Source organism: Pogona vitticeps, chromosome 4, assembly GCF_051106095.1.
Source record: "Pogona vitticeps strain Pit_001003342236 chromosome 4, PviZW2.1, whole genome shotgun sequence".
NCBI classification, from domain to species: Eukaryota; Metazoa; Chordata; class Lepidosauria; order Squamata; family Agamidae; genus Pogona; species Pogona vitticeps.
Window position 1 is genome coordinate 14,778,243 of NC_135786.1, and position 18,513 is coordinate 14,796,755.

The 18,513-nt window shown below is 44.0% G+C and overlaps 1 protein-coding gene across 1 annotated transcript in view; it reads right to left on the bottom strand.

Moving 5' to 3' along the window:
* The window catches only part of NPEPL1 (aminopeptidase like 1), a 30,076-nt gene extending 15,397 nt beyond the window's left edge, over nt 1–14,679 (bottom strand). Inside the window, exons 1-7 of the mRNA XM_072996811.2 lie at nt 14,450–14,679; nt 9,727–9,912; nt 7,943–8,113; nt 7,667–7,756; nt 5,366–5,447; nt 2,310–2,452; nt 1,740–1,817 (exon numbers count right to left, since the gene is read on the bottom strand). Coding sequence (XP_072852912.2) covers nt 1,740–1,817; nt 2,310–2,452; nt 5,366–5,447; nt 7,667–7,756; nt 7,943–8,113; nt 9,727–9,912; nt 14,450–14,599 — 900 coding nt within the window. The 5' untranslated portion in view covers nt 14,600–14,679. The remainder of the gene's footprint in view (nt 1–1,739; nt 1,818–2,309; nt 2,453–5,365; nt 5,448–7,666; nt 7,757–7,942; nt 8,114–9,726; nt 9,913–14,449) is intronic.
* Between the last annotated feature and the right edge of the window lie 3,834 nt (nt 14,680–18,513).

The window sequence follows — 18,513 nt, forward strand, 5'->3', positions numbered from 1 at the left end:
TTCTGATGAGTGATCAGATCTCTGGGTGGGAAAATATCCAAACTGATGGGAAGTACTGTACGTGTGTGTTCTGCACCCATTTTGCTTTTTAGCCCTGCTTTTTGGACTAAAAAGGCACCCCCGCCATACATACCATCACTACAATAGGCCAGGTGACGTGTGTGACTTGCTCCAGTGAATCACCTGCCCTATGTTGTGGTCTGTCAGTTGGCTTGACACCTCTCTAGTCATCAGCGAAAATGAAGAAGCTACAACATGTGGCTGGTGAGTGATCTCCTTTTGACCTGACGGGTCACAAGTTATGGTGGCCTGCCTTCCATTAGTTGCTTCACAGAACAAAATCTGTCTTCGTCTCACATCCATACAATTACAAACCTTGCCTTTTATGTTATGATAAACTTGGGAAACCCACCCCTTCCCTCCACTTGAGAAGGTTCACTCGGATTGCAAATAATAAGCACGTGATATAGCTCACTGCAAGAAATAATGCTCTTCCTAAGACAAAAGTCTTAGGAAATGTGAATTGAGCCTTTGAGCCCTTCAGGACCAGATCTCCTGGCTGACCAACTGCTCATTAAATCATGACAGAAATTCTTTCAGAGTCTTGGATACTCATGCTGTGAGGCGGGGTGGGGGTGAGGGGAAGAACACAGTTTCAGTGGGATTGCCAACACCATTTTACTGGACAGGATTTATTGTGAGAGTGGAATTTCTTTGGCTTTTGTTTTTGATGCTAAAGAACACCCATCAAAACACAGAGTTCTCCCACCCTTGGTATTTTTTCACTGTCTCTTCACTCTTGGCACTCTTCTCCTAAATTTGCTTGCATAAAAAACACACTTTTTTGTGTGTGTGTTTTTTTTTTTTGCACCAAACATCTACATTGGGGTTTAGACGTTTGGTACTTATTTCTAAAGACAACATTTGTGGATTATTTGTAGGAGCCCCAAACTTGGAGAATGGGTGCAGAATATTCTGTCTTTACTCCTATCCAGACTAGTGAAATGAAAGAAGGACTTGTCACTCAGTTCGATAATGCAATATATGCTTTGCATGCAGAACGTCCCAGTTTCAAACCCTGAAATCTCCAAACGGGGCCAGCTAAAACTCCTGGCTCAAGCCATGGAGAGATACTGATAGTTAGTGTATTAACAAGATTGAGTCATTAAAACTGATAGTCCACCTTGGTACAGAGCTACTTCCTGCATCCCTAAAGCAAATGTTTTAGGCTCGCAGCTCCTTGCTATGTCAAATCAAGGGTGGACATCAGCAGCTTGACCAGCTGACTTTTTATAATGCTTATATGTAGGCATGAACTTCAAGACCTCCATCGGTTTCATCAAAAGCAAGTTATATACAATGAAGCAGGAAAAAGAAGCAGCTGTATAACAGCAGCAGCACAGGATCAAATGTGGGTTTCCGTAATAAAAAGATGACTTTTATTAAAATAGAATAATAAAATATTCTATTAAAATAGGATCACACACACACACACACACACACACACACACACACACACACACACACACGAGATATATATACACATAATAAGATTATCATATATATTTTACAGAAAATATAGCTGAAATCTTAATGTGGACTGAATCTGCTCACATCCAAAATAAGGAGCCACAGTGACACACCATTATTGCTAGTCCACTGTACATTTAATTTATATTCCAGTAGTAAAACAGGCAGATATTTGGTCCAGCTTTAGCCATTGACTGAAATCCACTCACTTGCTTTACAGTAGCTTTGAAGGCTCCCAAAATAGCAGCAGCTCCACCACAATCTCGTTTCATCCCAGGCATTGTTGTCTAGTCAAATGGAAACAGAATCATGTAAATGTATGCAGAAAACTATAACACAATTTGTTAAAAGGCTTATCTGTAAGCCTGCAGTTACCCCACTGAGTAGAGTTGGACGTCTTCCTAGGTAAGAGTGCACTATACTAGATTGCAGCCTGGCTTTGTGAAAGCTTAGTCCTACAACTGGATTTGTACCTACACACTGCACTGTACAATTGCATTTGCTTATATTCTTTTGTTTATCTTCACCAATCCTTCCTTCTCTAAATTCTGACTGACCATATGCTTCATGGAATGGGAGCCTGTTTTATGCTTTTGTTTAATGTAGTCTTTGCAAAACATGATGCACACTGACCATGCACTGAATTTCAGTGTACATACCTGTCTGTGTGTGTGCCTTTGTTTGTATTTCTTTGAGTGTGTGCATTTTTGAAGAGTCTGAGTTCGGGATAATCAAGTGCCCTGCCAGGTCCTCCAGAGTCCAGTCCTAGAGATACACACCTTTCCTTTGATGCTGAGCCCTCCAGTATCATAGACAATGCCCTTCCCAACCCAGGCAATGGTCTGTGTGGCACCTTCTGGGGCATGACTGAGCACAGCTAGGGCAGGTGGATGCACGGCTGCTTTGCCAACACCATAGATACCTGCAAAGAGAGGAGGGGGAAGGATTGAGAACTTCATTTGGTCAAGGAAGTTGGGGGAAAAAGATCAAACCTGCCTGGGAACTCTCACGTGATTTCGTAGCTGTGTCTAAAATTTGTAGAAAACATGGGCTCCCAAACTCTATGATCATGGTGAGTCTTTTTCACAGGCAGATCACAAGGAAAGAAGGCCATGATGGATCAGATCAAAGGGCTGCCTAGTCCAGCTTTCTGTTCTCACAGTGGCAAATTAAGAGGCTTAACGAAGAACCCCTGCAGAAAGGGATACGAGCACAACAGCTCCCTCTCCTATTGTCAGAAGAGCAGGAGCTGGTATGGAGAGGCCCTGCTGCCTCTAATTCTTGAGGCAATATATAACCATTATGGTTTGCAGTTGTTGGCAGCTTTCTCATTTGCATTTAAGGCCATCCAAGCTGGCAGCTTCACTACAATACGTCCTGTAGCAATCACTTCCTATGCAGCAAATTCCAAAGTTTTGACCATGCATGGTGTGAAGACAGTTAAATTTCTCAGGTCTGTCCACAATGATGAAGACATTTTGACTACCAGATAGCCAGTCAAGTACTTAAGAGTCACCTTTTTCGATGCAATCCATTTAATGCAGGATGGTGTACCAGCAACAGCCCATTGCTAATGGATGCATCAGCAATGCTCCCAAATAAGACATGTTTGCAACATCTCAGATTCTGGTGTATACCCTGCTTCTACACAGGGGTTTCATTTAGGTCCACTGGCTACCACTGCTCCCAAATTTTTGTGCTTTGTCCTATCTCTTAGACTAGGTCACTCATGTTAACAACGGGATCACCAAAGTACCCACATCTGTCGATGAGAACCAAGACTGAATGTCCTGGATCCCCTTCTCAAGTGCTGGTGCACACCCAGCTTTTAAAAAAAATGTTACTAGAATGGTGAGTTAGGGAGGTGAACAGGATATTCCTCACTCACCATAGAATAAGCCTGCCTCGCCAGGCTGAGCCCCTAAATAGTGTGGCTGAGGTCCATGTACATCTCTTTGAGAACCAGGAGTGTTACAGAATGTGACTAACATTGATAGCCAGCTATAATCTGTACTCACAAATAATCCTGGCTCTCCCCTTTGGTTGATGGGCAGCTTTTTGTTGGACATGGACAGAATCTGGACAAGACTTCTTTGCCTGTGGTTCCCAGAGCCCCCCCAAAAAAACACGACTATGTTATAATCTAAAAATGCAACTTTCCCAAGCACAGAATGGCTCAAGACCCTACTGTGACCATGGGAATGAAGCCGAGCTGCAGGAGATCTGTCATAATAGAAATCTAATAAATAAATAAAATAAATACAGTAGTGCCTCGCTTAGCGATCGCTCCGTTGAGCGATGAAATCACTTAGCGATGGGGTTTGGGCCATCACCAGAGCAAACGCTTAGCGATGGCCCCTATGGGAAAAAATTGCTTTGCGATGATCACGGGGAAGCGATCATGGCAAAGCGACCCTTTTTGCACAGCTGTTCGGCGGTTCCAAAATGGCCGCCGTAAAAACAAAATGGCCGCCCGCTGTTTTGCCTTGCTTTAGAGGCACCGAAAATGGCCACCCCTATGGAGGATCTTCGCATAAGGCCAGTTTTTAAGCCCATAGGAACGCATTAAACACATTTTAATGCGTTTCTATGGGCTTTTAAAAATCACTTAGTGATTAAATCGCTTAGCAATGTTTTTCCTGGAACGGATTAACGTCGCTAAGCGAGGCACCACTGTAATGACAATGCTCAGAGACGGAATATAACTCGAGGAAAGGCATGCCACCATCTCTATGTGGCTGTCCTCACATTAAAACCTACACTTTTCCTATAGCAGGATGGCCCAGTGTGCACTGTGATCTCCTGAATAATTCATCATTGCAGCCCTTCTCTTTTCCTATATATGCTTTTGCACTGGTCTGCCAACATCAGAAAGCTTCCTTACAACATGCTGGGCTACCGGTTGCTTTAACTCACAACGGACTACATCTGTGTGACTAGGGCCTGTAACTCTCTATTTATTTATTTATTTGTTAGTTTATATTTTTTTAATATCCTGCTCAACCAGGAGCAAGGCTACTCCTTTCCCTTACCACTATCTATGATGGTTGGGTTGATGAGACCTATAGGTCGAAAACATCTGGAAGGCCATAAATTCCCCATATTTCTGATCTACAGACTGGCAGGGCCTCTCCAAGGTTCTAGAAACATGCTTTTCTCCATCCTATCTGGAGACAGCAAGACTTCAACCTTAGACTCTCTCCATACAAAGCACCTTCTCTACCAAGAAGTTCTATGTCTTCTCCAAAGTTAACCAAGAATTTCCCGCAATACTACTTTCCAAATAATTTGGAGCTTCAATTTTTTGGAAATACACCATTTCTGAGTTGCAAATGGAGGTACACAGCCATGCCTCCGAGTGTTCTGCAAAGACCCTCTACATGATCAGAGGATCCCTTAGGGTCTGCTTCAAGGTTCCCACTAAGCTGGGCGTGCATGCACACGACTCCACTTCCCTCCGCGCAGCTGTCTTCCTCCTCCACACAGTGATTGCATTAGGTTCTACTTGCGACAGAACCCAGCACCCGGGGGGGGAGCAGAATCGTGAGAGAGAAAGGCAGAGACCCGCCTAGCAGGGCTAAAAATTAGAGAGTACGCTAGTCTGCTTCTAGATTTCCAAAGGCATTTTCTTACACTGCCCAGCAATTGTTCTGTAGAGTATCAGCAGCCCCATTTGATAGCAATCCAAGCAGCCATGGTTGGAAAATATGCCCAGGAAGCCTCAGTGTTATTGGAGACCATTGGGCTCAAGGCCTCGAGAAAAGGGTCGGATTAAAATTGGAATGGATCAGCAATCTTTTCACAAACACAAGAAAATCATTTTGGCTTGACGCACCTCCAAATCCCTTCTCCTTCAGCTCTGCATTTCGAAAAATGGTCGGAACGATTCCCAAATCTTTTCCAACTTTTTTTATTTCCTTCAAGAAAAAAAAAGATGGCAGGGAGACACCAGTGTCAAAGGACAAGACATTTGTATCTCAATTAAAATGCAAAAGCTACAACCCAAGCCTAGAACCCATGAGAACATTCAGTAATCAGGCAGTAGAGCCATCTTGTTGCACCATCAGCCTGCCTGGATACTGAGCTCATGCTTAAAAGTTCTTCTCTCAGTTCTTTCCTTATCCAACGTGAAGGAGACAGCAACCAGGAGAGAGGGCTTTTTCATACACACGCCTCCATTTATGAATGATAGGAAACCCCGATTAGGTTTTGCTTTGATGTCAGTTGGGTACGGAAAAAAACACTTTTCATTATTTAAGCTTTTATCAAATTTTAAATCATGGTAAGTTGCCCTTATTTGTTATTTCTGTATAATTATTGCTTTTGTTGCTCTCATTATTACAGCTTCATTGCCAAAAAGGCCTCTGCAGAGTTTTCTCACCTTTAAAACTAACCCTGCCATTATCCCTGGGTAACTATGCACTTTTTAGGGGGGGGGGGAATGGGCAACTCTTGTAGGCTGGCCCACACTGGACTTACTCTCATTTCTTGTAACTGGTCAAGTCAAGCCTGAACTACCTCTGGAGACAAAAATGTTGAAACTGAGGCTGTCCTACTCTAGGCACATCATGAGAAGGCAAGCTTCTTTGGGAAAGACAATAATGCTGGGAAAGAGAGAAGGCAGTAGGACAAGAAATCAAAGGTGAGATGGATCGACTCCCTAAAAGAAGCCACAGGCTTGAGTCTACAAGCAGGGTGACAGAGGACAGGACATTTTGGAGAGTGGTCATTAACAAGAGTTGTCGTAAGTTGGGGAGAACCTGATGGCACACCACAACAACAAACTGATGTGGCCTGTGAGATTTGGACAGTGGCACAGATGAACTCTGTTCACAGCGTGAAAACAATCACTTTTTTAGTCTATGATTCCTTCAAGCCCCAGCTAATAAAGGCTTGCTGTCTAGAGGATTTTGGGGAAAGGTACAATGTGCTCACTGTTCACATATTAAGCTATGTTTCAAAATCCACTGCAAAAGGATTCCAAAGAGATTCTTCAGTGAACCAGTTAATACAAAAACAACCTCTTGATGTTTGTTAAGTCACAGGTATTACGGCTTGAATCTGGGTAAGGCCCTTGACATGGGTGGGTGATGCAGCCACATTTACCCTCCTCATTCCGAAGTTGCTGAGACCATCGCATGAGGAACATGAGCATTGGAAGCACAGACTGTGTGTTGAGCTTAAGGAAGGCAGTTAACAGTCCTTGCAATAACCATGCAAGTACTGGAAGCAATTTGAGCTGAACAGCTTCACAGTGTTCATTTTAGGATGTTGCTTCCTCGTGCCGAATTCTGAGTGACATTTGAGGAAAAGGGGATGCAAAAATCAGTCTTACATGTACACCCCCATCCCACTATCCTTTTAGTCTTCTATCCATTGTTGCAGGACATGCAACAATGGGCTCAAGTTAAAGGAAGCCAGATTTCGGTTGAATATCAGGGAAAACTTCCTAAATGTTAGAGCAGTATAACAGTGGAACCAGGTACCTCAGGAGTTGGTGAGTGCTCTAACACTGGATTATCAAGAAAAACTTAGATAATCACCTGGCAGATATGCTTTGATTGTATTCCTGCACTGAACAAGGGGTTTGACCTGATGGCCTTGTACACCCCTTCCAACTTCATTTTTCTATGATTCTATGATACCCAATATCAGACAGAATGCCTGAATAGGGTGACAAGAACTTTCTCTTGTCTACAAGAAAACTCCTTCCAAGCTGCTCAGTTACTCGTTCGTTCATTTAGTTGTTTAGTCATGTCCGACTCTTCATGACCCCATGGACCAGAGCACGCCAGGCCCTCCTATCTTCCACTGCCTCCCGGAGTTGGGTCAGTTACTAATTTGGGACTAATCACATGGCCATCCTCTGTCATGTACACATATCTGGCTAGATAATGAAAGGAAAAAAAATACAGCCTTTTTGGTTTATTCCTTATAATTAATGAAATTCATTAAAAAACTTCTGCCTTGAATGGGGCAACAGTGCAGGATTTAATGACCAACAAGACCTAAACCAACTTTCTGAGCACTCTTGACAAAATACAGGATGCCCGAAAGTAAAACCTGGGTAGTGATTTCCAAACTCAACAGACCAATTGACTCTCTACAAAATACCCTGTCAAAAAGTATCACCAACCTCCAGGAAGCTGTCGGTGTTCATTTCATTGCACGGGGTGTCTACAATACGAGCAGCCAACCTTACTCCTTCTGTAGCACTTTCCAGACACTAAATAAAATATATAAAAAAGGAGAGAGATGTGTTTGCCACTGTATAAGAGATAAAGAAAGGTCAGTCTTGTGGTTAGAAAAGCTGTTAAAATTAACTCAAAGGAAGAGACATTCATATCCAATTCCATGCTTTTTCAATCAAAAACATCTCACAACAATTGACCAAGAGAAAACAGTAGCTTACTTTAAGCATGTCCACCTCCACTGGTCCATTGCTCTGTCCAACCAGGAAAAACTCCACGATTACCGTTTTCTTCTCTGTGCGTCTAGATGCGCTAGACCGCCGTGTAAACAGTGGGAAAGCCCTGGCTATGGCACAGGCTGAGGCGAAGACCTCTGAACGGTCACAGACCATCTGAAACAGAGAGAGGAAAACAAGGATGTTCTCAAAAATGCAGCTTCCTGGTTTAAGAAAGAATAAGCCTGGAGGGAAGCATGGGCAGCCATTAGACCCAGTGAGGTGTTCACCTTAGCCAGCAGATGCTATGAAATGTGGACGGGTTAAGAGCAGCAGCTCATCAGCTGTTCCTTGATGGTGGCGCAGTGTGTTCTGGACCAGTAGTTCTCAATTTTTGGACATTCAGAACTGCTGGACTTCAGCTTCCAGATCTGAGCCACAACTGTCCGAAGGAAAGGATTCTGGGATGGGAGGTCCGAACCATCTAAAAGGTCAAAAGCTGAGATCCATCGCTTTGGAAAAAATATCCCATGTGCTCTGAGCTAGCTTGCTGCCCCTTAGGTGAAGCAGAAAATTTTACTCTATGTTTATGCTGATTTCTTAACTGTTAGCTGCCCAGAGAAGTGACCTGGCCACTAGAAGGGTGGGCTAAACATTGAAATAAATATATAAACAAATAAATGCTGGCTCATCACCTCTGTAAAAGCAAGATTCGACTATTTTTTTAATTGACTTCTGTAGGTGGAATCCTCTACGACAGTGGTCCCCAAGCTGAGTCATCCAGGTGTTCTCGGAATGCAACCCCCAGAGACCCCAGCCAGCATAGCTAGTGGTAAAGGCTTCTGGGCGTTGCAGTCCAAGAACACCTGGGCTGCCCAAGATTGGGAACCTCTGTTCTACTACCTCAATCAGCAAAATCTTTTGGAACAGACTCTACAAAACAGTTTTCCATCTCTGGTGTTTGGGCTCTAATGAAGAACAAGTCAATACAAGGTGGGCTAAACTAAGGGAAAACCTGTGAAGATGTTTCAAAAGAGTTGGAGGCCTTTCTGTTCATGGATGACACAGGAGAACATAAGTAACAAAAAAATGGAAAATGTTTAAGATAGCCACAGATGGGGGGAAAAGGATCAATTATTTTCCACCTATACTATCTCTGGTGATGATTAAACTTAGCTGTGGTTGGAGAGCTCTGTCAAAACACTCACTTCTTAATAACTGACACCAAGCAGACTGACCTGATGGGGCTCTCACTCTTCTCCCCAGCCAAAAGAATGCTACTCTGTTGAAGTTCGGTGTTTTAGCACTGGCCAGAGAAATACTGTGATGTTGCCCACGTCTAAACAAGCATGCACAAAATTACACGCTTGTGACCTGCATATGGCCTGGAGTAATTAGTGCCACATTTTGTTCGTTTGCAACCTCAAAAGTGGGCAACAGGTCCACGCACATGAAGGCAGGCTCTGAGGTGCAAGCAAAACTGCATCTATTGCCTGAAACGCAGAGGGCGCTACATGAACACTGATAGCCAGTACACTCCAGGTGAGAGAAGAAATTACACTGGCGCAGGGTGCGGAGGGAAGATAGGGGTGTGGGAACCAAATGAACACGTGTACCAGATGCTTCTAAAAGCAGTAGTGGCAGGATTGACAGGGTCAGACAAGTGCTATGTTATCCGAGTCACAGCAGGTAATGACAGACCCCTACCCACCAAAGTCAACATGCATAGCAACTTCCGTTTCCTTTAAGCGTCAATGGATATTTTAAACACCTCCCACACCTTCACTTACAAGGATGCATCTGTTGGTCCCGCCTGGGAGACAGTTTCGAATGAGGCGTGTGAGAAACTGGGCCGCCGATGGACTGTTGTGCCTTGTGACCCGGGAAGGTAATGCTGCAACTGTGGCATAGTTCAAGTAGAGAGGGCAGCTATCAGTTGGGTTTGGGTTCAGGGTGCTTAAGGCAGCTTGCCATATCTAAGGGCGAAAAAAATAGAACACAGAAGATTAAAAACATTCTATAGAAAACACAGCACCTCTTGTATATATTGAGACAGTATTCGCCTTACTGTAGCAGCAGTGCTGGGGTAACAGGAAAAAACATGGACAATATGAGCCGAGTCTGTGGTGTAGGCCTTCCCTGTCAAGACTTCAACAACTTGGCTAAGGCAAGTATTGAGAAATGCTTCAGCATAATCTCCTTGCCTGTTTCCTCTAGCTTGGTACTCCAAGAACATGGGAACAACTGGGGCAGCTCCAGTGTACTGGTTAGTCCCCAGGTATTTTTGGTGTACACCTGAATGTATATACTTGAATACATAGAATGATTTGCCCCATGCACACCTGAATAAAAACATTGGACATATAGCCAAACGGACATGTGACACATTTCCACATCAGAAGGGTATGTTAGTCCACTTGCATACCCATTAAGTCATCTGGGAAAGTAAAGAAGATTCTCCCAGTTACTCTACGGGAAACCTGGAAGCAGCATGGCCAAGTCAGAAATCCTATTCTGTCGTTAGACAATCTGGTGCTGTGAACATGCTTAGAAGGGAGCGGCCAGACCCACCTTTCTCTGCCGTTGTCACATTCTTCAAGGTTTCATCGAACCGTGTCTGATAAAGAAAGGATCCTTCTCACATATAGGCTCTACACACACGTGAGAACCATGACATGTAGAGCTTCCGCATTAACAGGACCCCTTTTCATTTTTTTTACCCTGCTGCTGAAACTGTGCAGAATGCCATGTTGGAAGGTGCAAGACTCAACATTCCCCACTAAGCATGTTCAATGTGCTAGGTTGTGTAATGACTGGATAGGGCTAGACGGATCAAAATTGTTGGAGATCTGCTATACTTTAGTGCTATACATGGGAACTGTAATCAAGAAATCAAAAGGAGTCTGAAGGTGTGTCACTGGAAACCAAAGTTTAGGTCATTTAGACCAGTGGTTCCCAACTTTGGGTCCCCAGATGTTCTTGGACTACAACTGTCGGAAATCCTGTCGGAAATCCTTCACTAGTAGTGAAGGCTTCTGTGAGTTTCAGTCCAAGAACATCTGGGGATCCAAGCTTGGGATCACTATCAACTAGAAGGGCTCAACTTCTTTGAACAGGTATACTGAAAAGACAATAATGAAATGATCGCAATGCGATGTTTAGCCTATCTAAACATCACAATGCAATCGCATTATCAACCGCAAAAAACGGGTCGCTATGCGGATTCATCGTTAAACGGTGCGCTCGTTAAGCGAGGCACCACTGTATTAAGAAAAGAAGAATGCAACAGAAAAGAAAGAAAGAAAATAAATCGAATTGACTCAGTAAAGGAAGCCATGGCCCTCAATCATCAAGACAGAGCTGTCAATCATAGGATCTTTTCGTATTCATAGAGCGAGGCATGATTTGATGATGGCACATAACAGCAGCTGCCTTATCCAGCTCAGCAGCGTCCACTTTGAGCACCAACTGTTCCCACAGGTTTCAAGCAGGGCATTGTCCAAGCCAGTACTGAACCAGGGAACTTTCATATGAAAAGCATGTGTTCTGCTTTGGGGAACATAAAACTCAATGTTACACCAAGTTCCTTCCAACCTTATACGTTTGTTTGTTTGTTTGTTTGTTTGTTTGTTTATTTATTTATTTAATATCCCGCCTATCTGGTCGGTTAAGACCACTCTAGGCGTCTAACAGCATAAAAATAGGACAATAAATATATATAAAACAATTTTACATAAAGATAGATATTTCAAAAACTGGGAGCAAACAAAGGGAGAAAGAAAGGCATCAGGGATAGACTGGAGGGAAGGCCTGCCGAAACATCCATGTTTTAGTTGATTTTTAAAGATACCCAGCGAGGGGGCCACACGAATCTCAGGAGGTAGGTTGTTCCAGAGGCGAGGAGCCACCGCCGAGAAGGCCCGATTTCTTGTCTGTTAATGATGGACATCAGGAAAGTCCATCATTAACAGCCTTGCTCTGGCAATGCAAACTTAAAGGACCTTTTAAGCTCAAAGACCCATTTGAGGCATTTTGAAAGAGACCTGTTGAATTCAAGTCCTTCCTTGTTCCCTGACAAGTTACGAAGTAATTTTTCAGGTCATGGCTAATTACCCCTCAATTAAATGGCTGTCTATATTTATCTTTTTAAAAAGTATATATGTAATAAACAAGTGTTTGAAAGCATGTCAGCTTTGCTTGTTGAAGATCTGGAACTGGTTATGGCTCTCTCTTGAGTGTCCAGGTAAATAATCAGCTAGCTGATAACTAAGTACGGCTTACTTAAGGGCAGGGTGGATTTGATTTAAATTTAATTGATTTAAATCATGATTTAAATCACAATCTATTTTTTAATTCAGATTTTTTTTTGATAATTTAAAAGATCAATTGTTTTTATTTAAATTGTAATTTAAATCAATTTGGTTTTTTTTTTAAAAATCATTTTTTTTATCCACTCTATCTGAGGGCCTTTCACCCTTGGAGTGCCCCTCAAAGCTATCTGTTGACTATGTTCACATATACGGTAGACCAATGTTGGGTAACAATTGGTCTCCAGATAGTAGTGGAATGTAACTCCCATCAGTCCTGTGCTGCCTAAGATGGATGGGAATTGCAATCCAAAAGCATCCAGAAGGCCATGAGCTTTCAATCCTTATCCTAGACAACACCAAGACACTTCTGCTTCACATTCACGTGGTAGTCAACAAAAAAGCCGTGACACCTCTCACAGAGATTAAACCATCTTCATCATTCCAGAGGGACTGCAGCTCAATGGCAAAGCAAGAGCAAGCAACATCCATTAACAGGGTCCCAAGATAATTCAATCACTGTTAAATAATCACAAGACAAAGGATGGGGAAAGGCTATCTCCCGAATCGTGGAAGGCTGCTGCACCTCCCTCTCACCGGAGAAATGTTGACCTCGTTATGTTTGCTTCGTTTCTAGGTTGCCTCTCTTCCAGTGAGGCGGCTCAAGGAAGCTCACAATGGTTAAAACAAGTACTTTGCAGGTCGCTGTACTATCATTGTCCCCCAACATTGGCTGGATTCTTCAAAACAGCTCTTCCATTATTGGAGGAAGTCCAGCAACAGTAGGCACAACTGGGGAGGTACGAAGCAACACTGTGGGCACCACTAAGATGTCTCACCTTCCTAGTGATCTACATGGCCCCAATCTTTACCATATTCTTTTGAACCTTCCAATTCTTGGGTTTCATAGACATGACTCAACGCACAGGACTCTATGCACCTTTACAAGCCAGAAGGTCTAATAGATTTCACCTACAGCCTCAACTAGACTAATTCACTGAATCAAATGCAACTTATGTTCAGTGTTGACTTAAAGAAGCTCCCACTGAGTCCTGAACATTGAAACGGTGCCATCAAGTCAACTCCGACTTACAGTGACCTCCAGAGGGTTTATCAGTCCCTCCTTGTGACACTGCACTGGGACCATACACCTTGTTCAAGGCCATATAGCTGGCCAAACAGGTAGCCCCACCAAACACAGAATACATTCTGCATGATCTTCGCTGGTCTCTCTCCTGGGACGCAGTCGTCGCTCCGCACCCACTAACTCCAACCCACAGAACTACTGCAGCACTTGAGGTCTAACTCCAGTTGCAGCTAAAAATGGATTAGACTCTGGGATTTATCCCTGTGTGGTATAGCAACTATCCTCTGCCCTCTCATGCAGAACCAAGTTCCTTAAATTCAGCAACACTTACATCTAAGTAGACAGGCCCAGATGAGTCTCCACAGCTTTCGACTCAGAACTGTTTTACCTCATTTATATACACATTTATTTATACACGTATACTCTCTCTCCCCGCATGAAGCTACTTGCTTCTGTCCTGACAACCACCCTCTGAGGTAAATTAGATTGAGAAGGTGACTGGTTCAGTATCACCAAGTGGGTGATACCGCTCAGGGCGGAAATAAAGCCGCCTTTCCAAAAATCCCACCCCAGCCCTCAGAATCACGACACCACACTCCTTGTCGCCTAAATGCACTTCGCTTGCAAATCTCTCTCTCTCACACACACATTCACCCACTCCCTACAAGGGTATGTCTGCGAACCCTTCTGGATCGACCTGGGGTGGGGTATATTTCCGTTCCCCAGTTACCAGACAAGAGAGAAGTGCCCCGCGATCTAGGGTGCGGGCGGGTTCAGATGTGCAGAGACCTGACGCGTGCGTGGCTTATTTGCCCACACATGCAGAACAAACCCCAACCCGGAGCAGAGCCCTGTAAGGACAGCAGCAAATCATGCCATTCAGCTGAGCCTGCCCGGTTGCAACCTAGGCCTGGGGGGCAGAGAAAAAGGAAAAAACAGCCGCGGTGCTCCAAAGCGCACAAAGGGGCCGGAGATCAATGGGCACAAAAAAAGGGGGCAGCAGCCGATTTCGGGGGGGGGCACCGGGGAAACCGCTTGCAGCCCCTCCTTCCCCGGCAGCAGCCCGGACCCTCCCTCCGACGGAGACAGGGACCCGCTCAGCCCAGCCCTTAGCCTTACTTCCTCGGTGACCCTCGGCTGCAGCTTGCCCCGCAACTGAGCCCACGGCACGCGGTGGAGATTCTGCAGCCGGCCCACGACGAGCACCGGGCGGCTTTGCGGATCCGCCTCGCCGGCGCTGGCCTGGAACTCCAGCTGCACGTTCGCCATCTTCCTGCCCGGCGGCGGCGACAGAAGGCAGGCGGGCGCTGGCGCGGCTTCGGCTCCTCCCCGGCAAGGCCCCGCGCCTGCCTCCTGCGGCTGGGCGAGGACCCGCAGGGCGAACGGAGGAGGCGGAGAGGGTCGGGGAACCGCACAGGCAGTGCCGCCGCCGCCACTGGTGTCAGGGAACAAGGGAGGTCGCGGAAACGGGGACCCGCCGCAGGATGCAGGCAGGCGGCCTGCCAGTTGCGGTTGGACTGCAACTCCCAGCCGGTATCAAGGCGTGATGGGAGCTGTAGTATAACACCTGGAGAGCGCCGCGTGTTGCGCGCCTTTGTGCTAAGACACGAAGTCTCTGTGCCTGCCCAGGAAAAAAAGGGGGGGATATGTAGAAGAGACAGAGAAAAAGGACTCCCCCCCCCCCGTTTTCGCCTCCGTGAAGTTCCTCTAGAACAATTAAGGGTAGCTCATGAGTCACCGGAGGACAGGAGATGCTGGAGTAAGATGGGATCTTGGATGTGATCACAAGGTTCTTGTGATCTTAAAGATCATCACATGTTCTTTGACTTACTCTACCTATAATTGACTGCAGCCCCATGCGTATGGCCAATAAAAATAGGGTAGGCTTTAAGGGGGCACAAGGTTCACGCAGCAACCCCTGTGGAAATTTCCATCAAGACGCACTCATTCTCAGCAGACGTGCCCTGGTTAAGGTGCAACAGAGGAGAGAAATCTGGCTATTATTTGAGGGGCGGGGGGGGGGAGACAACATCTGCCCCAAATCTCTGACCAACCTGCTTGCTGTGAGGATTCAGAGAACTGAAACTCCCCAAATTACATTTCCAACCTCTAGTTTTGAAGTTCCTGTTTCTCCATGCTCTCCTAAAAAAAAAACAAAAAAAACACCCTTTTCTTTCATCCAGCTGGAAAGCTCCGTAAAACTCACAAGCAGGCTGGCCCTATTATATTAGACAAGTGAGGCTGCCAACGCCCTGGATGTTTCACTCTGTGAGAAGACATGAGTTATATGCACCGGAAAGCTTTTCCTCTGCATAAGTCCTCCTTCTGCACTTTGGCACAGAGAAGGGCACCTACTGAAGGAAGATTCAATTGCCAGTCTTACAGACTTTGCTCACCCACCCACCCTATTTCTATGTATCAGTCTTGGCCTTTGCCCCAGGTGGCAAACTTCCTTGGGCTTCCTTTGCAAGCAGGACCTAAAGACAGTATGTAATCATTACCTGCTTATGGCTGATGTTTTCAGGAGTTGTGCCACATCATGCCTGGATTTTTTTTTTCTGCTGTTCTTTGTTTACTTTAAAAGCCTCTGTGCATTTAATGAAGCTGTGTTGGTGAAAAGAGGCAGGCAATATTTTACCAGATTACTAAAGAGCCATTGTTACTATACAATGTTATCTCATGGTTCACCCACCTCCAGATTCTGAGCCTGAAATGTATGTTAGGAGATCTCACCTTTGTGCTTCCATCCATGGGGGTGGATTTGAACCCAGGTGTTCCTGGGCTAATGGCATTACTAGCCCTGCAACCCCTATAATAAGCTTTTATCCCACAATCAAGTATTCTGGCCCATGAGGTTCAGTGTATTAGACTAATTAGCAGCAGCTGAGACACTTAGAAAAGATTTTAGAGTATTTTAATTGTATTTTAATTGTTTCATCTTTTTATTGTATTTTAATTGTATTTTAATTGTTGCAAGCCACCCAGAGACCTTTGGGTAGAGTGGGTGGCATATAAGTTAAATAAAAATAAATAAATAAATAAATAAATAAATAAATCCAATTTAAACTGAAGTCATATTATGAGTTTAAGGGGCTCTGCTCACTATAACCATGACTTAGTGAGGATCATTTGATTGCAATGCAGAAGGGAACTCTCTATTATTTATTTATATAAAATATTTTTACCTCGCCTTTTTCCTTAAACGGACCCAATGCAGCTTGCATCATTTCATTGCACATCTATTGTGCAAAAAATCACTTTCACAGTGAAATTCAGTTAGCCTCTAATGTTGAGTATTTCTGCTACTGTTTAAAGACCTATTTATCCAGATGCTTGTTAATGGTGCTTTTTACTCTGCTTTTTAATGAATTTTTTTTACAGATTTTGCTTTATTGTTCAGTTCTTTTTCTTCTGTACTGTTGTACAAGATTTTAGAAGTGCTGTGCATAAAATACTTTTGCTTCATCACTCTAAATGTTGAGCTCCACAGCTAATTTTGTAATCGGGGCTCATCTGACTTCATTTAAACACCTCATGCTTTTACTACATTCTGAGCAATCTTCTTTACTGACAGTGTAGTTCAAAAATGCTACTTCTCCTTTCCCTGTAATGGGGTGGGGGAGACAGACAGAGTGATAGCTTCGTTTAACATCTTATCAAGAGCCTGCATGGGTATGAGTCTTTGGAGCTTCATGATCAAGAGGGAAATCATTACATATGACTGGAAAAGAGAAAATGGCCTAGATATGTCATAATGTTTCCCCCCCTTAAAATTATGAAAGCATATTAAGGAAGCTTTGAAATGAAACAGCGATACACTAGAAGGCTCCCTTAAATAATAACCATGTGCCATCAAATCAATTCTAACTTATGGCAACACTTTTCAGGGTTTTCCACTTAGAGAATACTCAGAAGTGGTTGACCAGTCCCTTCTTCTACAGCCTGCCCAAAGCCACACAGGCTGGCTCTACTTGCAGGAAGCGCAGTGGAGAATCAAACTCCCAACTTCTGGCTATGCATCTAGATACCTAAACAACTGAGCTAGAAGCCTCCTTAATGAGATCATATATTTGCTCCCTAAGACATATGCAGTAGTACTAGAGAAGTTACATAGACTTGCCTTTTATGGTGTTCCTTGACTACAGGGAGATCTGATTTCAGCAGCTGCACAAGCTGGGAGATTTAGATTTGGGGAGCTGTAGATCAAATAATGCTAGGAAAAGTTGAAGGCAGCAGGAAAAGATGAAGACTAAATATGAGATGGATAGATTCTATAAAGGAAGTCACCATCTCAGGACTCCAAAAGCTGCAGAGGGCTCTTAACAACAGAACATTTTGGAGGTCATTCAATCATAGAACAGCCATCAGTCAGAGGTCACTTGATGGCAGGTGTGATCAGGTACACTTTTTGTGCAGTTCTGAAGCTTTCGAACCTCGAAACATCTTTTGAACCTTGAAACCTGCATGAATATACCAGCCTCCTTGCTGCAAAAGTCTGTTCTCAATGTGGACTGAAAAGACGATGAGTCCTGGAACCACATGCAGGGGACCCAGTAATTGGGACTAGAGTGAACATCTGTTTTTAAGTTATTATTAGTCTGTTCAAGTCACGTTACAGTAATCAAGAACTTGAAATGGAACATTTCTGAAGTCTCAAGAAAGCAAGTCATAATAACAATGAATGATGACCTCTTAACTATACAAAGGTCCATAAGCAACTGTCAAATATCTGCCAATTCATTCGTTAATCTTTGACTTTATTGCTGCCTCACTGGGCTTTTCCACTCAGCCTCCTCTAACATCATTTGGTTGAGCAAATGTACAGCACGTACAACACAGCTGCCATGTAAAACATCAAAAGTAACAAAAAAAAGTGGTCACTTTCTAAATCAGTTTAAATACATTTCTCTGTTCCTTCCAAAATACAAGAGTCTCCTCCAAAGCTCTGATTTATGAACAAAAAGGATCTCAAGCCTGCCAACGCCTTTGGGATGCATGTATTTCCCAGAAATTAAGGTTGTTGTGATCAAGTTAATGACTCCTAAAGCAATTGTCAATTCATGTCAAAAAAACACAGTGCACTAGAAAAAAAATGGATCAGGTACAATATACAGATTAAAAACTTGGAATCGTTTTCCAGTCTTGTGAAACTCTCCTGCAATGTTGTCAGAAAATGGATTCTA